The following is a 27,191-nucleotide window of genomic DNA, read 5'->3' as shown; positions in this document are numbered from 1 at the left end:
CTTTACTTATTAATACCACTCATTATGCCAAGAAAGTTAGGTGTTTATGGAGCAATGAGTAGTCAAGGTGGCTGTATGTAGTACTGGGCCTGTGAAGGAGAGGAGGGTGAGATAAAACTGGAAAGGATTGGTTGGGGCCAGACCTTGGAAGTCCTTTGATGTCTGATTAAGAAATTTAGAGTTTATAACTATTAGGCAGTAGGGAACAAATGGGGGGAAAAGATGAAGTGATTTGGTGTGATAGCTTAAGGAATACTTGGCCTAGAGTCTTTTCTCTGATGTACACATCATGGGATGCTAATCAAGTCAACTTAATCTTTCAATACCTTCCCAATACTTAAGATTAAGTTGCAAAGCAGGTGACTTGCAATGGTAGAGGAAGTTTCCTCACTGGCAGTTCATATAGCAAGGGAATCACAGGTCCATTCCATAAAAGGGAAATCAGTTGGGAAGACATCAGAAGTTTTCAAATAAGGGGTTCTAATTTATATCATGTCTAAAATTTATAAAATATTTTCCCTACAATAATGCTATGAAGTAGGAAATTATATTCTTGAATTTTATATGACCTGCCCAAGGTCACACAGAAAAGTAATGAGAGAGCTGGAATTTGAACTTTTATATTTTGGCTCTGTAACAATTAAAATTAGTTTCTCTGCTAAAAGTATTATATTTTTATGAGGTTTATTAAAGATTAAGAAATAAAGAAAATACAAAATAAGAAAGCGCATGCCTAGAGGGCTGAAAGCCCATTCAATTTCACTTATTCTACATCTTGAAAGACATGTGTGCATAGAAGCAGAAGCAGGGAGAGTGTAGGCGGTACAGTCAGTTTAAATGCCCCTTTTGCTCTCGGCCCAGGTGAGGACCTCTGCTGAGATTTCAGGAAATTCTGGGAACTCCAAGGACTTCTGGGAATTGAAGTCTGGGGTTCAAATCTCCAATTTCACATTTCTCCATTTGATCCTTATTGGGAAAGATTTTCCCCAAAAGGATCATGAAAACATAATCAACTTAAAGATTACAATAATTTGAGGATAAGAGGGAAAAAAACCCCAAAAACAATAATTGCTAGATGCATTGACAAAAAGCCAGTTAGGGGGCAGTCCCCTTTGGCATGAAAGTATACATACAAATAAATGTTCAATCAACCACATCCAAAGTTCATTCTTGATCTTCTTGTGCAGCTTGTGGTTTGGAGGCATCTTCATGGTGTCTTCTCCAAACAGTTCAGTTCCTGAATTCAGAGAGGTATCATGTTTCTTAATCTAAAATTCTTCTCAAAAGGAATTTAAACTTTACAATTTTAAATAATATTTTTACATTCCCCCGTGAATAGGGTGATTGAAAAATCCTTTAGGGATGCATGGCTGAGTTATGAGGTATATGAATCAATTGGCAAGAGATATTAAAAAGACATCAGAAAAATCCAAATAAAAAAGAATTTTTGGATGAAAATATAGACTATCAAAGAAGTCTTATGTGTAAAAATTCCAAGTAAAGGAAAAGTAAATCTATAACAGGTCCTTGAATCAAGACCCAATTAAAATGATCTAAGCAATGATGCATTTACCTAGTCAGTAGCCAGGACTACAGAAAGTTTGCCACACTATGAAAGACAGAAAAAGGACTAGATTATAGGAGCCAGGTAGGAGCCAAGTTAGGGATACTCATCTGTAAGTATTTTCAGAGTGAGTGTGGATACAAGGAAGGCCTTACTGTATGTTAAGCGTCGCAACCTTGAGTCTTCACACTAGGTTCAAGTCCTTTGTATTGGCTTAGAAGTGCATCAATCTGTCCTGGATTGGTTTATCTTTGACCCTATGCAATGGCTCTTTTGTGTATCTTGTCCTGGAATCAGACAGAATCATTAAGCAAAGTCCCATAATTTTGTTTAAATGATTAGTGGCATCATTTTTATAGTCTCAAGCTTTTGGAGCATGAATTAGCAAATGTATGTTAAACTGCAAAATCAAAAGGTTAAAGAAAATCTTAATACTGGTGACATGTGCTTCAAATATAAAAAGGAGAGAAAAAATAAACAAATAGTATTTTGCACATGCAATAAAAATATAAGAGTTTTAAAATTAAAAAATATAGCTTATAATCATTGACACTCTGTGTCAGCCAAGAAAATGTAGAATACAAGGCTTTCTCACCAAAAATTATATCCATTTCCTCTTCATATCTGGCCATGATCCATTGTGAATACAAGCAAATGAATTTTAAAACTCTTTTTAAAAAGTTTAAAAAACTCTTTTAAAAAAAACTGGTTTTTTTATATAAAGAACAGTATACAATTATGTAGGAATCAGTATCCCCCAAATTCTCAATAGTCCAGTTAATTACAGTAACAAACAAACTACTATCATTTTTTACATAAGTTGCTGTATGGCATTTTTAAAAGCCTATGAATTGATGGATATTTGCCACAATTTTTACAAACATGGCAAATCTTTCAACCTTGATAAACACATTTTTACACAAAGTGAAACTTATTTTGGGTTTTGAACATCATCAAGAATTCTAGATATCATTACAAAAAATGTGTCAGAGGAGTCTAAGAAAAACCCAAACCTCTATAAAGTGAGCTGAAGAGTATAAATGAGAGATGCTCCCCTTTTGGGGGGGGGTGAGGCTTCTAGGGGTATAATGCCCTGGGATTAGCTTCCCAACTTCCATTCACGTTTTTATAAATGCGGGAGTCGGGGTTTATAATTCTATCTCACTTCAGCTACTAAAATGGGCCTTACCTCATGTTAGGGGCAGGCAAAATGACCAGAGATTGTTAAGAAAAAAATTCTAAAAATTGTGTCTAAAGAACCCTTAAAATCAATTTGAGATATTTAGCTCATTAAATTTTCCAAAGGTTGTTATAGCAATTTTCTGATGGAGTCCATCTATCCTCTGTGTGACAATTTACAAAGTCAAAAATAGAAAAGCTGTTTTTATATGGGCCTACTTAGTAATGTTCAGGATGGTTATAGGGGGAAAGCAACAGAATATAACAGTAGTTAAAACCCAGTACATTAAACTGATTCAGTGTAACAGAATAGTATTGAATGCAGTAATATATGAACTTAAAAATCACAAAGTTAAATCTTAATCAAAACAATCAGCAAATGCAATGAAATACAGATTTTTATAAAACATTAGAGTCTAAAAATGCCTTAAAAATAGTCTCTTTAAAGTTCCTTGGGTTTTTTATCCATTTAGATACCTATTGTCAGAAGGCAGGAGATTGGTAATGGTTAGGCAATGGGGATTAAATGACCTGCCCAGGGCCACATTGCCAGGAAGTGTCTGAGGCCAGATTTTAACCCAGGACTTTCCTCCCTAGGCCTGGCTCTCAATTCACTGAGCCCCTGAGTTGCCTCTCCAGAGTGAGGAATTGCTCAGAAACTTCTTTTTCTACTGTTCCTAGCTGTCGTCTTCTTTTTTTTTCCACTTTTCCCCCTTCCTGCAGCACTTAGGAGGTATTATCTTCTATTTAGTCAGTACCTTTCACAGAGTATTTTGGAAGTTTCAAAAGGTGTTTTAAGGTGTTTTCACTGTTTTTGTTTCCCTGTCCAAGTTTCTTCCTCTAGGGCTGCAGAGCCAGATAATTAAGGAGTTTATACCTTGGGTTATGTAAAGGCAAATGGTGTTAATTATTAAAAAGGATTATATTTTTCAAATAGGGTTGCCAGGAATTTATATTCCAAAGAAATTTATTTACAAAGTATAGAAAGAATGAAGTAGGAAATCAGAGAGAGGATAGGATAAGATATCTAACCTAAGCACTAAGTAATTTGCTCTCGGGCCCCTGGCTCAACCAGGGCAGGGAGAGTTAGTCCTTAGGCCTTGGCAAAGCCAAAGACCCAGGGAAGTCTCTCCTGAGGCTAGTCTCTTCAGAAAATCCAGTATGAAAGGAGTCAGCCTTTCACTCACCATGTCTCAGGTCCAGTCAGCAGATTCTCCACCAGCCTTCACTCCAAAGAAAGAAAGAACTCCCAATTAAAAACTGAACTCAGGAAGTTGTCACTCCCCTTTAAAGACACTTTCTTTTGCGTCACTTCCTGTGTCTTCCTCCACTTCCACATCTACCAATCACAGTTGAAGTCCTGCTTTAGGACTGCCCAAGTGCAGTCATTTGATTCTGATTTGTTGCCCACTATTGCACATGTGGGTCTCACAGACCTCCCCCACTCAAGTGAATGGGGGAATCACCTTTGGTGAATAAATCTAAAAATGGGCAAATCTTCCCATTCAACTTTTAAGTAGTGTGTTTGTACTTTTGGTGATTAGTTTTAAAAATGGGCAGGGGTTACAATTTAATCTTCACAATTAGAGGAGAGTTAATTTCATTTTCACAATTGGGGAGAGTTAAATTTAATCTTCACAGTTACTTTGCCAAGGGGGGGAGGGATTATAATCTGCTACATTCTATATAGTTACTTTTTCCAGCCTTTATAAATTATACCAAATACTGATGTATAATTCATATAGGTCACATTTAATCTCATGTACAGCATCCATTGATTGCTCATCTATAGTAAGTTAAATACAGTAAACCTCTTTGTTCTCTATTATTAATGTACTATCTTCCCTCAAATGCAATGTACTTCGAGTGAGAAGACACCTACAGGCTACTACATGGGTAGTAAAAAGCTTGTCACAGTACATAGGCATCCTCAATAGGGTCTTTTTGTATAACATCTCTATTCCTTGGGCAGACCCATAGTTGGAAAATTGCATTATTATAGGTAAGAAGTAATGAAGTTTTGGATTGGGATGGTGAAAAGAAAGGAAAACGAAAAATAGTATGTAAGTAAAATTGTAAACATTTGATAATTAGCTGTCAAGTGAAGGAGGGAGAAGAATCAGATAATTGAGATTTTTGAGTCAGGTTCGCTAAAGAATAGTGGTGTAATTTACAGATTCAAGAAGTCAGGAAGAGGAGGAACATGATTTAGGGTCAGAGATATATCTTGGGTTTTTGATTATGTTGAATTTGAGGTTCCAGTAGGATATTTGCTTGATATATATATATAGTAGGTAGTTGGAAATTCAGGTTTGTAGTTCAGAGGGAACAGTTAGAACTGAGCCAATTATCCATGAAGGAAGGGGTTGATTAAAGCTAATGGAATGAATGAGATTACCAGATCACCCGGGAGAGGGAGGAGTATAAGAAATATAAAGAGTGAATTGCATGTTAAAAAAAGAGGAAAGAGGTCAAATAAAACATGGAGAAAGAAAGAAGAGGTAGGTGGTGGGTTCCTTTGCTGCTAGGAGATAAGTAGGATGAAGCTTAGACTTGATTTGGAGAAAAAGAACAGTTTCAGTGTGGTGGCAGGGATAGAAGCCAGATTGCTAGAGTAACTGGTGAGGCAATGAAAACTGATTATAGCCTATTTGTAGCAGTTTTGATGGTGAAAAAGAAGGATAACTATAAAATGGTGGATGAGGGCATGACTTTATATAGCAGAGACCAAAGTATTTTTGTTGACAGATGAGAAAAAGTAATTGAAAAGCTGATAGAAGCAAAGAAAACAGTTGGGTAGCTTATTTTCTCATTGGGGGTTAGTGACTAAAGAAGGGAGTGTTTTTGAATGGGAAATCAGAGAGAATGGTGATTGGAGTCAATAATCTAGTATTTATTAAGCATGTATGTACCTGGTCCTATGCTAAGCAACAGGAATAAAAAAGCAAAAAGACAGTCCATTCTCCTTTCCAGAAACGGTAGCCTAATTATTCTTCTTACAGCAAGGAGGGTTTGAGGGTGGTATATCCTGGCACAGAGGTGCAAAGTGACAGTCTTCCTGAGATTTGAAAGATAAAGTGAATGCTCATCAATCATAGGCCCAGGTTACATTGAATGGAAGCTTGAGGCTGAGTCAGAGTTGGAGCTTGGAGAGCAGGTAGCCTAGCTTGAGGACAGCTGGGAAATGGTGAGTTGAGCCTATGGCCAGATAAAACAATTTGAAGGGAGGTAGAGATGGAGCAGAGTGTTATATTGCAATGTGTCAGGAATATTAAGTGGTAAAAACTAACATTGCACAGAGGACCTAAGTATAGCCTGTTGTAGATAACCCATTCATCAGGTTGGTGTGATGAGGTGGCCACTGGACTTGGAGTCACAAAATGATTTTTTAGATTCCTTTGATAACTTTTAAATGTCACTCAACCTTTGAGAGCTTCAGTTAACTTTCTGGAAATTGGAAAGTCACATAACCTCTCAGTTTTCTGTCCATTAAATGGGGACAAGAATACCTATACTACCCACCCTTCAGGGTTGTAAGGATTAAATGAAATTATGTAAAAGTGCTTTGTAAACTTTCAAAAGATAAAAAAATGCCCATTTTTATTATTATAACCTAGAAAGCAGATGCAGTGACGTTATCCTGTTTTGGTTAATAAGTTTGGTATAGCTAAAAATCTAGTGAATTATGGGCTGCCAACAATATTTGTCGATTATGCCAACCATTAAGTCTGGGTGAGGAGATAAATGAAATTAGAAGAGGGCTGATCAGAGAAAAATGAAGAGATTGGAGGTTGTGATGAAAACTTAAGAAAAGGTTCATTAGGAATAAAGAGAGTATTTTATGTAAGAAGGAAAAGAGGTTGTGATCAAAGAGGAATTTTAAGAGATCAAGATCCTAGAGGTGGAACTAAGAATAAAAGGGATGGTAAGAATAAATGATAGTCTTAAAGGGTGGATTTTAAGCAGAGTGGAGATGGTCAAGAAATTCTGAGTACTTAAAGCATCAGCCTGTTAGTCAGTTATTAAATCATTGAGAAAAATACAGTATTCTGGAAGTTGGGTAGCTGACTTCAAGAATAAGCATACAGTGGCATATCATACATGCTGTGAATCCCCAAGGGAGATAGTTTGCTTGTTGAATGATAAGTTATGGTGCTTCCGGATTTATTTACAAAGCAGCCTTCTTGCAAAAATTCTGAGATTAAAGTGCCAAACTCATTTCAGTCAGTAGTGAGATCAGTGACTGAGGCTATGAGCCATCCCCGAAACTAAGCTCTCATCGATAGGATCCTAGGATTTTATTTTCCCAATTACATGTAATAACAATTTTCAACATATATTTTAGATCCAAATTGTCTGACTCCCTCAGACATGGTAAGCAATTTGATTTGGGTTTTTCTTGTGTTACCATGCAAAGCATACTTCTATATTAGTCATTGTTGTATGAGAATACTCTTTATAAAACCAAAACCTCAAAATAGAACTGTAAATAAACCAATGTGAAAGATAGTATGCTTTGATCTGCATCTGACTCCAACAGTTCTTTCTCTGGAAGTGAATAACATTCTTTGTTATAAGTCCTTCGGAATTGTCTCAGATCGTTGTATTGTTGAGAATAGGCAAATCCTTCACAGTTGATCATCAAACAGTATTGCTTTTGTTTTCCCGGTTCTGCTTATTTCACTTTGCATCAGTTTGTGTAGATCTTTCCAGCTTCTCCTGAAATGATCCTGCTCAGTATTTCTTATTTCCATCACCAACATATACCATAGTTTGTTCAGCCCTTCCCCAGTTGATAGAGATACCTTCCCTTTTTAATTCTTTGCCACCACAAAAAGAGCTACTATAAATATTTTTGTATAAGTTGGTCCATATCCCTTTTTAAATAATCTCTTTGATATATATCCCCATTTACCATATTATAGGATCTAAGGGTATGCACAGTTTTATAGCCCTTTGGGAATAGTTCCAAATTGCCCTCCAGAAGGGTTGGAACAGTTCATAACTCCACCAGCAATGCATAGTGTCCCAATTTTGCCATATCCCCTCATTTTTTCCTGTCATGTTATAGATATTATAGGTATAAGGTGGTACCTCAAAGTTGTTTTAATTTTCATTTCTCTGATCAAGAGTGATTTAAAACATTTTTTCCTATGATTATTGATGGATTTGATTTCATCTGAAATTACTTATTTATATCCTTTGACCATTTATCAATTGGACTTGTATTCTTATACTGTTTTCTTTTTTTTTTCTTTTTAAATCCTTACCTTCTGTCTTAGAATTAATACTGTGTGTTGGTTCCAAGGCAGAAGAGCTGTAAGGGCTAGGCAATGGTGGTTAAGTGACTTACCCAGGGACACACAGCTAGAAACTGTATTGGGTCAAATTTGAACCCAGGACCTCCCATCTCTGGGCCTGGCTCTTAAGCCACTGAGCCACCTAGCTACTCCCCTGTATTTTATAAGTTTGAGAAATTAGACCTTTATCAGAGAAATTTGTCATAAATTTGTTTCCCCAATTTGTTATTTCCCATCTAATCTTGCTTACATTGGTTTTGTTTGTACAAAAACTTTTTAATTTGGTATAAATACTCTCCCATTTGGTGATAAATTCTTTCTCCATAGGTCTGCCAGGTAAATTATTCTGTGTTCCCCTAATTTACTTAAAATATCACTCTTTATATCTAAATCATATAATTATTTTGACCATATCTTGATATAGGGTGTGAAATATTGATCTATACCTAATTTCTTTCATACTGTTTTTCCATTTTTCCCAGCAATTTTTGTTAAATAGTGAGTTCTTATCCCCAAAGCTAGGATCTCTGAGTTTATCAAATATTAGGTCACTAAGGTCATTTATTCCTGTATATCTAATCTATTGATCTACCATTCTGTTTCTTAGCCAGTACCAGACTCTTTTGATGATTACTGTTTTAGAATACACTTTGAAATCTGATACTGCTAGGCCACCTTCCTTCACATTTTTTTTATTAATTCCTTTCTTATGAAATAATTATTTGTTCGTTTGATTGGCATGGCACTGAATATGTAAATAAATTTAGTTAGAATTGTCATTTGCAATTACTGTTTTTCCATTTGTTTATATCTGACTTTATTTGTGTGAAACTTTTTTTGTAATTGTGTTCATATAATTCCTGTGTTTGTCTTGGTAAGTAGATTCCTAGGTATTTTATATTGTCTAGAGTTATTTCAAATAGAATTTCTCTATCTTGCTACTGAACTTTGGTAATGTTTAGAAATGCTGATGATTTATGTGGATTTATTTTACATCCTGCAACTTTACTGAAGTTATTTCAACTTATTTTTAGTTGATTCTCTAAGTATACCATCCTATCATCTGCAAAGAGTGCTAGTTTAATTTCCTCATTGATTACTTGTCTTTTATTGTTAAAGCTAGCAATTTCACCTTGGTCTTAATGGTCTTAATGATCTTCATCCATAACTTATTCTGATGGCAGATGATATTTGCTGAGGGTTTTAGGTAGATACTACTTATCATTTTAAGGAAAGGCCCTTTTATTTGTGCACTTCCTAGTGTTTTTAATAGGAATGGGTGTTATATTTTGTTGAAGGCTTAGTCCTAGGATTTATAATGGGAAGGAACTTTAGAGATAATTTTTACCTTATCACTTTTCACAAAAGGAAAGCTGAGGTACAAGGAGAATGTGACTTTCCCCAGGGTCACAGAGGTAAGAGTAGCAAGTGTTTGGAAGAAAGCAACTTCCTTTGAATCTTAACTCTAATACTCTGATCCTTTTTCTTCTTTTGAATTGGGAGTACTGAAAGAACAAACAGCCTTCTTTGTAGAGTGCTCTAGTAGAAGTAATGGAAGTGACATCTAGAAAAGCATATGATAGTGGAGTAAAACCCACCAAACGGAAAGAAAGTTTGTGAGGAAAAGAATGATTGGGGGAGAGGGTTTTTGTGTCTTAACTAGTAATTGAAAGTAAGCAAATGGAAAATAATAGAAATGGTGGGCTGTTGGGGACATGGTTGCTGGAAGAGGGGATACTATTTAATCATTCTCAAATTTCTAATTGGAATGTTCCTGTTTGCCTATGATTCAGGTGATGCTACTGGTTGATTAAAAGTCCTGAAATGTACAGGGAAAAGAAAGTGAAAATGAATGCCACAAATTATTAAAATCGCCAATATTTGCTACATTGTGTTGTAGTTTAAAAAAAAAACAACTAGACTTAGAGTTAGAAGGGCAGGTCCCTGATTTAGCATGTGCTACCCTTGTGACCATTGGCAAGGCAATTAGCTTCTCCAAGCCTCTGAAGGAGGTATACAGAAATACTCAGACATTACCAGAGCATCATGAGGAAAGAAGCAAAAATGTATAGCTTCTTTGAATGGGAATATACAGAATATTAAGATGTGATTTCTGATGATGAATTAGAATTTCCAGGACAAACAAGAAAACCATACTTAGAATCTCATTATTTATAGTCCTGATTTAAAAAAAAAAACTCACATAATTCACTAAGGTTCTATATTTTAACCTTTTTGATAATTTAAAAGCTTAGTAATAATTCAGCTTTTTTTGTCATTCTGTGAACTTTCTTTTTTGTTTAGGGTAAGAGAAAAGGAAGTCAGAACTGGCTCAAGCTATAAATAACATTCTTAATCCAGTGAAAGATCACATTAGATATGATTTAGAATCTATTTGAGAAGATACTAGCTACCTATCAGCAATCCAACTGGTTCTCTACTCTGTGTTACTAAATAAGCAGTAGTAATTTGCTATTGATAACTACAACAAACGTAGACACAATCAAAGATAGAAAAAACTGGCCCTGCCCTCACGGTGCATATACTGAAAAAATACAACATGTCTGTAAAAAGTAAATATAAGATAATTTGAGGAGGAAGAAAAGTAAAAAGTAAATATAAGATAATTTGAGGAGGAAGAAGGCACTAAAAATTGGGAAGGAACCTGGATAGACTTTGTGTAGATGGCACCCAAGTTCATCTTGAAGGAAGATAAGGATTCTCTGAGAGTAGAGGTGTGAGGAGTAAGTGCACCTCAGATATGAGGGGACGGTCTGTGTGAAGGCATGGACACAGGTGATAAAAATGAAAAGTCAGGAAAAATAATTCAGAACTAACCAACACAGCATTGTTTAACAGGTATGGACCCATGTTCCCCCCCCCCCACACACACACACACCTCTTTGTAATATACTTTTAACCATGTTAATTCATTTCGTTTCCTATGATTACTACTTAACTTAGAAATGTACAAAGTTCATTTGAAATAACTTTTGACTAAAAAAAAAAAACAAGTTATTTCCAAGGAAATGTCCTTTATAAATACTAGAAAAATTTTAAAGTATGATAGAAACACAAAATTATACACAGTGTCGTTTCATTCTAAGAAAACAAAGAACTTTATTTTGGCTATCAGCTTGTGTAAAAAACCCTTTTCTTGTAGCCTGGCATTTTCATGCCAATCCAAATGCAATCCAGTATTCTTCAGTTCCTTTCTCCTTTGCCTTCTCCTTCCTCTATGTCCTCTTGACAGCCTCTCCCTAATTGTTAACAAAATCCTTTTTATAGCGTGTGTCTAATTAACATATTACCCATCTTAAGATAATGGAAATCCAAGCTGCTTCTTTTATGCCTTTAACTGCTCTTTCCTGACCTTTCCTTTGTCACCATCCTCTTATAAATCTCTCCTCTAGAGAGGAGAGGTCCTTTTCACTCACTATAAACTACTGGCATACTTGTCTGTCTTTCTCAACTTTAATATCTGACTCACAGTTTTCCTTCTTCTATTTTTGCCTTTCTACATATGTGTTGCTGCCTAGTCAAAGGACTCTGCCCTCAGTTTATCAACTACCTCTGCTACTCATAAAGATATTCGTTTTTAGCACTGTACCATCCCATCCATTTAAAAGTTTATCTTTTGATAAATTTTAACACATAATTTTACAAATTATATTTAAAAGCAAGCAAAATAACACTACAAAATACAGGCTACTGTGTGCCAGGCACTGTACTAAACCCTAGGGATAAAAATGCTAACAAAGATATTCCATGCCCTACAATATAATGGGGGAAGATCTCACACACAAGGAAGCTTAAATGGTCGGGAAGAGGGGGTCAGCAAAGAAGAGGTCTGATGGAGAAGTTCAAAAGCAATGTAGCTGGTAGAAAATGGGAACCCAAGGGGCAACTGGGTAGATTGGTGGATTGAGAGTCAGGCCTAGAGATGGGAGGTCCTGGGTTCAAAGCTGCCCTCAGACACTTACCAGCTGTGTGACCCTGGGCAAGTCACTTGACCCCCATTGCCTAGCCCTTACCACTCTTCTGCCTTGGAGCCAATCCACAGTATTAACTCCAAGAGGAAAGGTAAGGGTTTTAATTAAAAAAAAAACAAAAAGAAAGAAAGAAAATGGGAACCACAACTGATGGTGTATGAAACCATTCCCTAAAAGAAAGGAACTATATACTTTAGTCATAACAAGATGGTACCGTTCTGTTGTCTATTGTGTTTAAATTGTTGTTTACTTTTGTCTTTAGTTGTCAATATTGATATTTATTTCAGTCTACATTGTTTCATACAAGTCTTCTCATAATTTTGAATTCTTTATATTCATCATTCTTTCTGATGCAGTTATATCATTTAATTGTAGTATCCCATTATAGTGTGAGCACCTTGAGGGCAGGGATAGAGTTTCTTACTTTTATTTGTATCCTCAACACACAGCATAGTGCCTGGTGTTTTTAAGTGTTTAATAAATGCTTGTGAATTGACAGATCACACACACTTCATCTGTGATAAACTCCTTATCCCCAATTCTATAATTCATTTCCCATTTTTTCCTCTTTTACTTTACTATCAGAGGAACACTGGTGTGTTTTCTCCTTACCAGTGCCAGCACTTGTACTTGTCCATTTTATCCCTTCCATCTATCTCCTTGGAACTTTGTTCCTTTGATCATCTCCAGCTTAACATGTTTAGTCCCAATATTGTCCTGCCTTTCGGATTATATACTTGGAAACTTCTGTTCCCTTTTTGTATGCTTTTTAAGTGCTTTGTTGACAATTCTTCTGTTTTTTAAAAGATTCACTGATAATTCCTCCAAACAAAAACCTTCCCTTTTAACAAATATTGGTAAGTAAAACAAGGGCAGCTAGGTGAAGCAGTAGATAAGAGGTGCTAAGGTCTGAAGTCAGGAAGACTCATCTTTCTGAATTAAGATCTGATCTTGTTTACTAGCTGTGTGAACCCTGGTAAGTCACTTAATGCTGTTTGCCTCAGTTTCCTATGAAAAATAAGTTGGGGAAGGAAATAACAAACCACTCCAATATTTATCTTTCCCAAAAAACTCTAAATGGGGTCATAAAGAGCTGGACACAACTGAAAAACAACCACAAAAAGTATAACAACTTTGTATTGATTGTGACTGAAAAGTCACATTTTTTCATCACCCCTGTCAGTTATATTAGTTTTTAAATTGGTCTCCCTGTCTCAAATCTCTTTCCCCTTTTAATCCATCCTCTCTGTAGCCAACAGTAAATTTCCTGAAGGGCAGATCTAACCATGTCTTCCTAATTCCGTAAACTCCATCGGTTCTCTTACCTCTAGGATCAAATATAATCTTATCCTTCCTTCCTTTCTATAGACCTTATAAATAAGCAACACCCAATTACTGGCTGTTCTCCATCCATGGAATGCTTTTCCCACCACCCCTTTCTTCAAGACTGGGCTCAGATCCCACTCTCTGCTAGAGGCATTTCCTGGTGTACTGCATGTCTCTAACCCCTCCCCGAAATGCCTTTCCTTTGAGATTATCTTCCTTGTACATAGTTGTTTACATGTTATTTTAACCATGCTTTGAGTTCCTTGAAGGAGTTATAACTGTGGTTTTGCTTTTCTTTTTCTCTCAACATTTAGCATAGCTCCTTAATAAAAACACAAAATAAATATTTTTGACTAACTGCATGAGGTCATACAAATCTTCTCTCAAATTCTTGAAATCCTTTGCTTTTTTCCATTTATAACACAATAATATATTACACCTGTATACTATAATTTGTTCTCCAATCCGCAATTGTTAGACATATACTTTAAAAAGTAAATTATTTTACAAATAAAAATAATAAAAAAATAAAAATCATTTTTTTCAAATGGCATTTTTCTTCCTCACCTCTCCCACTGAGAAAAAAAAGAAAAACAGTAACACTATAACAACTGTACACAATCTAGCAGAACCAATTTCCACATTAGCCATGTCCAAAAAAGTATTTATCAGGCTACCCTCTTGATTCCATAACCTCTGATTGGAGGTTGAGTAGTATTGTTTTGTCATTAGTCCTCTGAAATCATAGTTGGTCATTGCATTGATAAGAGTTAAGTCTTTAAAATTTGTTCTTGCCTTTATAATATTGAAGTTTTATAATTGGGGGTGGAGTGTTCTGCTCAATTTACTCTGCATCAATTCATTCAAGTCTTGGCAGGTTTCTCTAAAAACTGTCCCAAACCATTTTTTAGCATAAGTAGTCTTTTTTCATTCATATATCATAACTTGTTTAGCCATTCCTCTTAATTGATGGGCATCTCTTTTAATTTCCAGGGTTTGGGTACTGCAAAAATAACAAATATAATTTTTTTTTAGTTCATATAGATCCTTTTCCTCTTTTGTCTCTTTGAGATACATTTCTGTTAGTGATATAACTGGGCCAGAGGTTATGTTACACTTTAATAACTTTGGGCATAGTTCCAAGTTACTTTCCAGAATGCTTGGACTAGCTCACACAGGTCTTACTAATTGTGCATTAATGTGGACGTCCACTTAATTTACAAGTGCTACAATGAAAGTTCATCTCTTACTAGTATTGTTGAGTCAAAGGATATATAAATATTTTAGTTTTGGTATATAGTTCCAAATTATTTTCAGGAATAGTTGGATCACTTAACAGTTCCACCAAAAGTGCATTTTAATATAGCTGACCCTTCCATACCTCCTCCTGTGGTTGCCATTTTCATTTTTCATCATCTTTGCCAACCTGATGAGTAGGACAGAAGTCCTCAGAGTTTAGTTTACAACTTTTTTAATGGTTTGGATCATTTTTTCATTTCTACATAAACATAACCTGTGTTGATACCTTGGGTTTCTGCTTTGAGAACTGAACTTCTGTTCATATCCTTTGACCATTTATCTATTGGGGAATAACTTGATCTTGTATATTTTAATCAATTCCCTATATATTTCCAGAATGATACTTTTATAAGAGAAATTTGTGACATCTTCAGGCCCACACATCGCCCTCCCCCCCAGCTGTTTCTTTTCTAATTCTAACATGCTTTTGTTTGTGCAAAAACTTGGTAATTTTATATAAGCCAAATAATTTTGTTAGCTATGATCCTTTCTATCCTTTGATCAAGAACTCTTCCCCTTATTCATATTTATGAAAGGTATCCCTTCTGTTTTCTAATTTATGTAAGATCTTTTATATATAGGTCATGTGTCCAGTTATGAGAAATTGATCTAAGCCTAATTTCTGCCAGACTACTTTCCAATTTCCCAAAATTGGGCATTAGATTGAGTTTATGCCAGGAAGCTTCTTTTGTTGATATAACCACTTGATTTAAATTGTTTTCATTTTTAATAGTCAATTAATATGCATAATTTTCCTGTTATCAAACCAATTCTACCTTGCTATTATAGATCTAACTAGTTGCTCAGACTTATAACACTTCCATTAACTTAACCTATGGAATTTTCCTTTGTGATCTCATTTCCTTTTATGTCACTGTATTTTTGGCCCTCAATTTCTTCTTCCATCTCTATTTCTACCATCCTATGATGTAACTTTTTGTGTTATTTTTTGTTGTGTTATGACTTAAAGTGTTTATAGAGGAGCCTCCCCTTCGCACATAGAATCCAATGGAAATATTATAAAATATAACTATTAGTAATTGATTGAAAGTAACATACATGTCAAGGATGAAGTATTTCTCTTCAATATTTTTCAAATTTGGGGATTCATATGTGCTTATTTCTAAAATTTAAAAAGTATTCCATACTTCTTAGCCTTCCCTCCCCAACCCTAGTATTTGTTTCATCTTTCTGTGCCTAGCTTGAATAAGACCCTTTTCAAGAGTAACAAAATCAGCATTTAAATCTTTAACAATCATTGCTGTTTACTGAATTCCATTACAATATTTTAATAGTAATAATTTCTTAGGGTTTCTGTGACATTTAATAGTTTACAAACTGTCTTTATAATTACCCAGTAAGGTAGGTAAAATGTATTGTGCCTATTTTATTTATGAGGACCTGAGGTGAAAGGGTAAATGACTTATTCACAGTCACACAGCTAGAAAATACCAGACCCTAATTATACCCAACTGGTCTTTCCTGACTTCAAGATTAGTGCCCAGTCCACCATACTGCCCCTCTGGTAGTTCCCATGGTAAACCACATAGGATATTTATGTATCAATTGTATTGTCAGCAATTCTGTTTTTTTTAATTCATTATTCTAAATTGTGTTTGATTCTAGTCTATTACTTAAAACATTTGATAGCTAAGATTTTAAGGCTGTTTAAGAAAATAAACTCTTATCTTTGTCTTATTTCAATTTTTATGTAGGTAGCTTCCATTTTTTCTTTTGCCACCTGTGGAGGTTTTAAGGGCAAAACGGTGCTCACGGTTAACTGCCTTAATCAGAATCACACAATTGAAGCTGCCTTTGCCTATCCATTCAGGTAAGTATGTTTTTCCATCCTCTCTTCTCTCTGTTTTTCTTTTAATATTTTGCTACTTGCATTTTTTTAATGTGGCCACAGTAAGATTTCCAGTTGTTCATTTGCTTCATTTTTGTGTTAATATGTATAATGTATGATACACGGTAGCTGCTTAATAAATACTTGTTAAATTGCTTTGAAAATATAAAAAGTGGTAGTCTGAGTAGAACCTTGTTTTAGGTTGTTACTGTTTATTTTGTGTCATTTTAAGCAAATAATATATGAAAATGCAATTTTCCCAAAAGGATAAATTAGATAATTGATTATTATTAGCATGGAGTAAACTATACTTTTTTCTTTAGCATATCTTTAGAAAATAAGATCTATAAAAATTCAGTTCACATAAAGTTAGGAATTTATTTCTGTAAAATAGTTTTTTGTTGTTGTTGTTGTTGTTGGAATAGAACTTTATATCTCAAACAAAACTTGATTCATTTAACTTTTTATTTTTTAACAGTCTTTCTGTCTTATAATCAGTACTATGTATTGGTTCCAAGGCAGTAAGGGCTAGGCAATTGGGGTAAATTGACTTGTCCAGGGTTACACAGCTAGATTCATTTAAACTTCATGTACGGATTCTTGTCAGGTATTTTGGTAAGTGTTTTAACAGTTGGTTCTTGGGGGATCCACAACACTGTTAAGTCTAAACAATCAACAAAACAAATCCTGGTTTGTAATATATACAGTTTTCTAAGGAATAAATGCTCGCATGAAAATTTCACAAATTTGATAAAACATATTGTTTCATATATGAAGACAAGGCACTTAACATAAATGTATGCCTGCATTTTTCTTGTCCTACAACTTTTTGTTAAAATGTGTTTTAAGCTCTTTATTTCTTCTTTGAAGAACTAATTATCTTAAAATCTTTTTTTTTTTTTTAGGTTGAATCGGGTTCCATTTAATGCAGGAGTGGATCCTATATGTAATGTAACTTGGAAGAATTATTTTCTTGTAGGGGATTTCTCCTCCTCTGCCCAATTCTATGTTACATTTGCTGTCTTTGTCTTCCTGTACTGCATTGCTGCACTTCTACTTTACATTGGTTACATGAACCTGTATCGGGACAGTCGAAAAATTCCCTTTATCGTAAGTTATATTCATGTTTGTGTTAATTATTTTATTTTTTAGAATTTTCAGTATAGAATTAAAGTGGTATTTGGTAGAAGAAAGGCAAAGGTAACTACTTAACACACGAGTTTTATGAAAGCTAAAGCTACTGACCTTGGAAATAGGATGTTCAGAGAAAGCTTAAGGATCAGGTATCTCACAGAACACCATGACTTTTTTTTTTTTTTAAACAAATGCCATAATGCAGGCAGTAGTAAAAGAAAACTGGCCAGACCTTATGAATACGTGCAACATAACACACTTAGAGAATCCACAAATTGTCACAAGGAAAAAAACAAACAAACACTTCATTGATGGCAAATTTTGCAAATGGCCCAGGATAAAAGACCTTCAAATATCATGGATGAGAAATATGAATAACATGGGATTATACCTTATTCATGAAAATTCACCAAGGAATGGAATAGCATGTCCTGAGAAGCAAAGAAGGTCAAATGCAGTAAACCAAAATCCTAAGTAAACTGGAGTCTACTTATTTGGAACATATGATAGGACAAACTTAAAACAGCAGATAAAGAAAACACATTTCTGCCTACCTTGTTTCCTAAATCATTGTTTGTGCTAAGCTTCTGGAAGTAGAGAACAGATAATGCTTTCATGATGCCAACCATATACTTCTGTGGCTCTAAGGGTTATAACCTTTCAAGTTCATCTCTACCTATAGCCCTAAACCAGTAACAACGTCATGTAATTTGCTAAAAAAGATTACCAATGAATCTTATTTAGCTATAGAGTATTAGTAACACAGATAAAAAAAAAGATTTTACTTTATATAGACATATATAAAGCTTTTACTAAGACTTGGTGAGATGAGATCCATGATTCAAATATGGCTCTGATAAGATGTTATACTTTATTCAAAAGTGTAAATATAGATGAAAAGGTGGGAGTAAGGGGCAAGTAACATTGTATAGAATTTTGTTGGTGAACTTGTGGCACATGTGCCAGAGCATGCCAGGAGGGACTGCTTCCCTCTCCACTGTGCCTGAGGACATTTCTCCCATGTCCTGCCTCTCTGCCCAGCAGCCCAATGGAAGCCCTTCTTCCTTCCCCTGTCTGGAGTAAGGCAGGTGGCTCACATGTGGTGTGAGGATTACAGTTTGGGTACTTGATCTCTAAAAGGTTAACCATCACTGATATAGAAGATAATTATGTGAGGAAATATAGGAATCCTAGAAAATATATGGAAAACATTTGGGTGGAAAAATCAATGGGGACAGAGGCAGAAGTGGTATCATCTAAAATGCATATATCATAGGCCTGGCATTAGGGTTGATAGAGAATAGGGAATTCTTCATTAGTCAAGCATATGCTAGAACAGTGATGGCAAACCTTTAAAGGGGCAGGTGATGTGAGAAATGTTCTTAGGTGCATATGGCGAGAGGGAGGGGAGCAGCCCAGCCCCACATTCCTCTAGATTTCTAGTGACAAACTCTGGTGGATTTCTGTGCTGGGGCAACAGTGCATGTGCCCAGAGTGAGGGCTCTGATTGCCCCCTCTGGCATGTTTGCCATAGGTTTGCTACTACAATGCTAGAGTATTCTTGTGACCAAAGGAAGAATACCAAAATAATTTCCTAACTTGCCTTAGTGATAATTGTATAAAGACATTTTGTTTTAGCTCTGATATTCATCAACAAGGAATAGTTGATTGCTAGAATCAAAATGATGGTAGCTGTAAGCTGTAGGGGGAAGTAATCATTCCACCTTTTAAGGTTGATCTATATGGCAAATATAGATAAAGGGCAGAATTTTTCTATTTAAAAATATAGTTCATCCTATATCAATTTTACCTCCTTAAGATCTCTTCTTGTTCATATTATTTACATTCTACAGTTTAACATCAGAAATACTATTCAAAATACATCACTACGGCTTGTTTGAGCAAGGAGGAGTGCACCCATATAACTAATTTTGAGAGAGTATTGTATAATTAGAATTTGTTCCCCAGAACTCTCCTTCCCAGCTTCCCATGTTCCTTCTCATGTTATGTGTGCCCTCTCCCTCCCTCCTCCCTTCTCTCTCTTCCCTCCTCCTGTATCCCATCTCTCTCATATATATATATATATATCATAGCTGGTGGAGGTTAGGTGAGTGCCAGGCAGGAGAATTTTATTACTACACAGCCTGGTTATTTCATAAAGACATTTTCTGTTATTTGTAGCCACCCAACACTTTAGGAAGTACTACGGTTGACTTGGGTTAGGCAGAAACCTTTTTTTAACCACTTTGAGCTAACTGTATCATAAATTATGTGGCAGATATTTCTCAATAATTAACCTCAGTAAATAAAGGTTTTTATCACCCCCAGAGCTGAAATAACAAATATTAAAGGAATGTTGGGCATAACCTTACACATACTCTAGATTTGGAGAAGGCAGATAAATAGTATTCTGTGGACTAAAATTCTACAGGAGATGTCACCTCAGGAAAAATAAAGATTTCTAATGAGGAAGAAAAGATGGTGTTTGTGTCTTTTAAAACTCTAAGATGGTTGGCATTCAGAAGGTGAAAAACAAAGTGAATTAATAGAAATTCACTACAAAAGTGTGGCATAGCCCTATGAGAAAAATGTTGATGATGCTAAAGCTCAGAATTAATAGAGGCTGGCAAGGAAAATTAAAGACAAAGGACTTGTTTTTTAAAAGTTACATTGGGGAGGAAAAAGTCTCAAAAGAAATTACTCATTTTGTATAGGATTATGATAATGGATAAGAGAGAATACAGAATTAATCAACATTTTGCTTAAGAATGATTCTCAGACTGAACCAGTCAGAATAAAAAATTACTTTTAGGGAATTCATACCCAAGATAAGTAGAAAGCTAATATAGAATACCTCTCTATGAATGGTTTTGAATCTCCAAGCACTGTTTATATTATATCTCTTGGCACTAAAAGAATGAGCAGATTTGATTGCTAAGCTGTTCTCTTATCTTTGAAAGGTTGTAGAAGATGAAAAAAGAAAATAAGATTTAAAGACAAATACTCTTATTTTTTAAAAAAGGGAAGAGAATGAGGCCTATAAACAATAAAATAGTGAGCTTAACTTCATTACTGATAAGTATTCTAAGCCACATTATCATAAAGATGATTAATGAATGTCAACAGAATCGGTGATTACAAAGTCAGTATAGTTCATCAAGAGCAAGTTCATGAGAAACTTCATTTTATTTTTTAATAGCATTATTAGATTGGTAAATGGGGGGTAGTATACTGTAAATATAGTTTACTTCAATTTTAGCAAAAAACCTGACTAAATCTTTTAAGTCTTTTCTAGTGGTATTTTACAAAGAAGCATTTGGACAGATTTGCAACTGGTTGGATGATTAGAGCCCTAGACATCTGTGCTATTTTAACCTTTTTATTTAGAACTTGGATAAAGTCATAAATGAGATACTTATCATAGATTATATGAAACTAGAAGAGATAGCAATCACATTGACAGGAATTTTTTTTTAAAAAATCTTGATTTTCTAGAACATTGGGCCAACTCAAATTGAAATTTCATAGAGATGAATGCAAGTCTTCTACTTTGATTCAAGGAAATCAGCTTCATAGTTTAATTCAACCAACATTTATTATGTGATTGCTATATTCAAAGCACTATTCCCAGGTCAGAGGATACAAAAAAAAACCAAGCCATACTAGCTTCAAGGAATTTATATTCTCCTACTAAGGGAATACAACATGTACACAAGAAAATACAGAGTAAAAAATTGTTTCAAAAGGGAATCGGTACTTATTTAGACCAAATATGGAATATTATATTCCAAGCATCACATTTTAAGAAAGATAATGATGAGCTAGAAAATGTCCAGAGGATGGCAACCAGGAAAACGAAGAATCTCAAGTTCATGCTATATTAGTTTTACTTTAAGGAACTAAGGATGTTTAGTTTGGAGAAAATGAAGATGATAAATTAAAACTACATTCAAGTATTTTGAAAGGATGCCACAAAGGGAACAGAGGGAAAAGTAGAGTAAACCCAATTCACAGAATTTAGGTAGAGAGATAAATTTAGGTTTGATATAATTATTGGAATACTATTCAGAAGTGTTATGGACTATCTAAGGAAGTAGTGGGTTGGCTGCCTCTCAGTAGAGGTCTTAAAGCAAAGATGTTTCATTTTGTTATAGATCCAGAGCTAGAAAAGAACCTTAGAGGCCAAGTATTATATATGAATGGACTAACTGTCCTCTGAGGCCCCTTCCACCTCTGATAACTTAAAGAAGGTATTTCCAACACTGCCTTCTTTAAAATAGATATTTTAAAAAAGGGGGAGGAGTGATGAAATTGCTGAGACAGAAGCAGTTGATTAAATAAGCAGTAAAATTTTTTGTTTTTATTTTTGCTGCATGGATAACAAGAAAGCATATGGGTAAGTGTGAAATATTTTTGGCTTCTAGATTTGCTTATTTCCTTAAAATCTTTGCAAATTTCCATTAGTTTATTATTTTTTTAATTCTTCATATCTTAAGTAGGGCATAAAGGGAAATTTCTTAAGTATTTATGTGGTAGGGATTTTACACTAGACTTCTCTGAATAGTCTTTGTAGTTTCTGGGGCTTTCTAAGCTTGATTTATAATTGTTGTGGCCATCCTATTCATACTTTATTTCAGTAAAATTTCTTATTATAAACTAATATTTCTCTCATTTTCTTCAGTTAGAAAAAACAAATTAATCTGATTATAGAGAGACATTTTAAAATCCTACAGTGCCTTAGGGTCATTGGTCATTAAGCTCCTACTATATGCCAGGCACTGTGTACTAGGACCAGGGGATAGAAATACAGAAAAATGAAATAATAACTACTCACAGTGGTAGACTACAAGTACAAATAAAGATATTTATAGCAAGGAGAGGCCTAGCAAATGCTTGTGCTTAAGTTGTATCTTAGAGAAAGAAAGACTTGGAAGTAGAGGTAAGGAAGGAAATTCATTGCAAGCATGTCATAGGTCCAGTACTGACACTGAATTTTGGTGATATAAGGAGTGTCCTGTGAGAAGTAGAGAAAAGGGCCAGTTTGATCAGATGACAGAATATGGAAGGCAAAGGGACATCCATGGGTGCTGAAAAGATAGAATACAGCTAGGTTCAGTGGAGTTTTAAAAGCTAAACAGAAGTATATGTTTTGTCCAAGAAGCAATAGGAAGCCACTGGAGTTGGTCAAATGAGAATCATTTGGTCAGACCTGCTCTTCTTATATAATCTCTTTTGGTAATTTCAGTAGATACTATTCTCTTTATGCAGATGACTTTCCACATTTATTTATCCAACCTCAGTCTTTCTGCTAAATTTCAGTTATGCATTACCAAATGCCTATTGGACTTTTCAACCAGAATGTCTCAAATACCTCAAATTTTAGACATATGGTCTAAAACTGAACTCTTATCTATGCCCCTAAACTTTCCACTCTTCCAAACTTCCCTAATGCTACAGAAGATGTCTCCATCCTATCAGTCTCCCAAGTTTGTAACCTTGGCCTTATATTGAACTGATTACTTTCCCTCACCCTACAAAAAGCCAACTAAATTTTGTCATTAGTTCTACCTTTATAGCCTCTCTTGCATCCCAATGCTATTGTGATCTTCCTGCCTTAAATCTCTTACCATTCCAGTTCAACCTACAAACTGTTTAAGTAATTTTCCTAAAGCACAGGCCGGATTATTACTCTAGGATTTAGATTATGAACCAATAAAAGAAATTGAGAAGTGATCAATGAACCAGGAGAAAGTATCCAAGAGGCAAGGGTGGTTAACAGTGTCAGATGTATTAGGTTTAGAAGAAGGATGATCAGATTTGGGTATTAAAAGGTCATTTGGGGAAAAGCTGTTTTCAGTGGAGTGATGAAACTTTTTTCAGGAGCTTTAAGATGAAAAAGTTTGAGAGAATGGTGGGATCTAATGAAATAGTTCATGCAAATTCTGATTAATAAGATGTTGCAAAGAGTATAAGAAACTACGCAAATTTTCAAAAGGGTAAAAGGGTTGATCTGCTGAGATCTCTCATATTTAGACAAGACTAAGCATCTTTTTAGCTCAGTGAGATCTTAAAAATAAACTATCTGTAATTGAGTTATTTGATATTAAGTATAGAACTAAAGTAAGTAATTACTTTTCTTTTAGGACTTCCTTATTACTCTTATTGCTACTTTCTTATGGTTGGTGAGCACCTCAGCTTGGGCTAAAGCTCTAACAGACATTAAGGTGACCACAGGTGAAAATCTTATTAGTCAGCTTGACCCTTGCAAGACTTTGGCAAAGTGCTTCTTTGGTTCTGTGACCAGTATGGGATCTCTGAATGTATCTGTGGTATGTATGCAGTTTTTCCAGAGTTTTTGTTTTGCTTTTTTTGAAATGTCTTACCTGTTATCTTAATATTTGAGTGATAGTTAACTATGGCTATTAATATGTCATTTGGGCAGTGTGAAATAAGATATTTTAGCTTAAATAGTTTATTTCCTTTTGAAACTGAACATGTTATTAAAATCTTAAATTCAGATTTTAATTAACTTATGATAAACCATGAAACAAAGATTATCTTAAATATATTGTTAATGTTGGAGTAAAATACTTGCTCTCCTTAAAATGAACAAACCTTTAAAAAGATTACTATGATGTCAGGAGGCAGCTGGGTGGCTCAGTGGATTGAGAGCCAAGCCTAGAGATGGGAGGTCCTAGATTCAAATCTGGCCTCAGACACTTCCCAGCTGTGTGACCCTGGGCAAGTCACTTGACCCCCATTGCCTAGCCTTTACCACTCTTCTGCCTTGGAGCCAATACACAGTATCGATTCCAAGATGGAAGGTAAGGGTTTAAAAAAAAAAAGATTATTATGAAAAAGTTTGATATTTACAACAGAGAATAAATCTGGAAGGTACTTCAAAGACCTTACCTTTAAATATTCTGTCCCAATTTAGTTCAGTGGTATACTTGGAATTATAAGGAGTGTGATAAAAACTATAATTTGACCAGGGAAGGGAGTTTTCACTCATTTAGATAGAAATTTTCCATGTATACATTAACTAATTTGAGATAGAAGACAATAGTAAAAGTAACAAGTTACTGTTATCCTGATATTTTTCAAACAGCTCTTCTGGAATTGGGTGTCTTTTTCTTATTGAAGGGCCCTTGTGGTATAATACCAGATTAATTTGGATCTGACACATTTCTTGGTAAATTTCACTTCTCTTTAAAGTTGGGGGGTAGAGCAAGATTTGAAGATTCCAGTCCACATTCCTCCATGTAACTTTGGACCTTGGGGATGATTGGGAAAAGAAAGACGGGCAGAATGAAAGGGAGGAGAGGGGAAGAGGTTTAGAACAACACTCACTTGGAAATTAAAGAGTGAAATGAAAACTATGAAAAGAAGAATTGGAGCACAATTTCCCTTTTCTAACCAGAAACATAAGAGACACACCCTTCCATGTAAAATAGATACTTTTTTGCCTTAAATAGGTTCAGTATAGTTTGGGACATGTGCATTTTTAATGGTTTTTAGAAATCTTCATTGAGAATTCAGGGGTCTAATTTTACTTTACTGGGAAAGAGAAGTATACATTAAATTCTGGTACTTTTGAATTTAGTGAGGTAATACATATGTTCCCCTGAATAAGCCATGGAAAACCAACTTGGATTTTGAGGTGTGGGAAAGATTTTCAAGTTTTGTTGTTGTTTTTTCTCCCATAGATCTTTGGTTTTCTGAACATGATACTTTGGGGAGGAAATGCTTGGTTTGTATATAAGGAGACCAGCTTGCACGGGCAGTCAAATGTTTCTACCCATGGCGCAGGAACAGTTGCATCTCCTACAGGAATGTAATTAAAGGAGAGAACTACACTGTGTGAAATATAAATCTATTCTACAACATATTGCCAGCATCTTGAGAGGCAATACAATTTGTTTCTAATAAAAGTAATGGTGTTTGCAATAAATTGGTGGATTAAAAATTCTGCTAGTTTTTACATGAAATATGTGCCTTAGATACAAATTCTGGATGTAAATGTTTCCATTTGTAGACTCAAGAGATATGGGGATTTATTATGAGAATTGTATACATAAAAATAAATGCAGTTTCTTCACCAAATTTTTTGCATAGCCCTTTAGGCCTTAACACATACATCGTTATTCAGGAAGGGAATGTATTATCTATTTTAAAAAGGAAGAAACTGCATTTGAATTACACACTACTGTAAGTTTGTACAGTTCATATGCCTTGAGACCTGTCTTTGTTTAAGAAAGGCTTATTGCAGTATAAATATAGCATAGCAAAAAAAAGTGTTTAGCTTCAGAACTTAAATCTAAATACTATTCATGTTAAACAAAAATTCCTGAAATGCAAAGATGGGTTTTTAAATAACCTACAATACTTAATAGTTGTACAAAAATTGTTTTGAGCATGGGGGTTAGAAATTTCAAGTGTGTATAAATGTTCTTTGATATACAGTTCAAGAATTTTGCAATTTATGGTGTTTACATTATGCTTGTTGGTTTCATAGACTTTAATATACTCTAAATTTGGTTCAACTAGATACTTTGAAAACTGCAGCCATATTCTTATTATTTGTCCTGTTACTCATGCTACTTTGTTGCAGGATGAGGTAATCCTGCAAGTATAGAAGAAATGTAAGTTTTCCTTTTTTTTAAACCCATTCAGAAGAAAGAAAAGAAATTAAGTTTGTTTTTTTTTTTACTTTTGAAATGCATTTAGATGCTTAGTCAATGAAGTTACTATTATAAGCTCAGCACTGATATTATGAAAATAAGAAATGAGATCCAAATTTCATGTTTCTTAATGTTATCATTCTTACTACATAAATGGATGATTTAAAAATTATGTATGTGTAGTAAACAAAGGAACACAAGTGAGCTGGTGACATAATGAATGCATGTTTCTTTGTACACATATTTAGTTGTATTTTGAGTATGCACAGGTCATTCACATTTGTTTGCTAATCTTCATAGTTGCATTGTACAGAAATTCCGGCTATTTTTTCTTCCAAAATAATTGTTACTTTGTGAAGCACAACTCACTGGTGCCACATTTTTGTTGCCTTTATTCTTGACAAGAATTGTCCATGTGAGAAATGTCTTTTATGCAACCTACTTAATAAAAAAAAGTTGAAAGATGAGTCCATTGATTTACATGAAGTCCCTTAGCATATACATACACAGAGAAAAAATATATTTTAAGATGTTAAATTGTTTCTTCATAGGCATAAAAGTATACCCTCTAAAAATAGGGACTAACTTGAAACTGATCGAGTATTTTGGCATAAAATAAATCAGGTTAAAGATGGTAGAATTAGATTATATGTGAAGATTCTACCTTTTCTTTCCCAGTATCTTTTTAAAGATTCATTTCTGCTTTGTGGATGATTTTTCCAGATAAAATAAAAGGACATGTAGGAACTTGATCTACATAAAGGTGTATGATGGGATAATTACTACATGATATGTAGCAAAAAGAATATTGGATTAGTAAGGAAAGCCTTGGTTTGAATATAAATTAGACATTTATTTACAAGCTTT

The 27,191-nt window shown here is 34.6% G+C and overlaps 1 protein-coding gene across 2 annotated transcripts in view; it reads left to right on the top strand.

Annotated features, from left to right (window-relative positions):
• Positions 1-26,791, top strand: part of SYPL1 (synaptophysin like 1) — a 36,516-nt gene extending 9,725 nt beyond the window's left edge. For both annotated transcript variants that reach the window (XM_056799517.1, XM_056799516.1), the window contains exons 3-6: positions 16,376-16,491; positions 17,415-17,619; positions 23,787-23,972; positions 25,350-26,791. In XM_056799517.1, the coding sequence (XP_056655495.1) occupies positions 16,376-16,491; positions 17,415-17,619; positions 23,787-23,972; positions 25,350-25,481 (639 nt within the window). In that variant the 3' untranslated portion in view covers positions 25,482-26,791. The remainder of the gene's footprint in view (positions 1-16,375; positions 16,492-17,414; positions 17,620-23,786; positions 23,973-25,349) is intronic.
• Positions 26,792-27,191: the final 400 nt, after the last annotated feature.

Source organism: Monodelphis domestica, chromosome 5 (assembly GCF_027887165.1).
Source record: "Monodelphis domestica isolate mMonDom1 chromosome 5, mMonDom1.pri, whole genome shotgun sequence".
NCBI classification, from domain to species: Eukaryota; Metazoa; Chordata; class Mammalia; order Didelphimorphia; family Didelphidae; genus Monodelphis; species Monodelphis domestica.
This window is presented reverse-complemented; position numbering and strand designations above follow the sequence as displayed.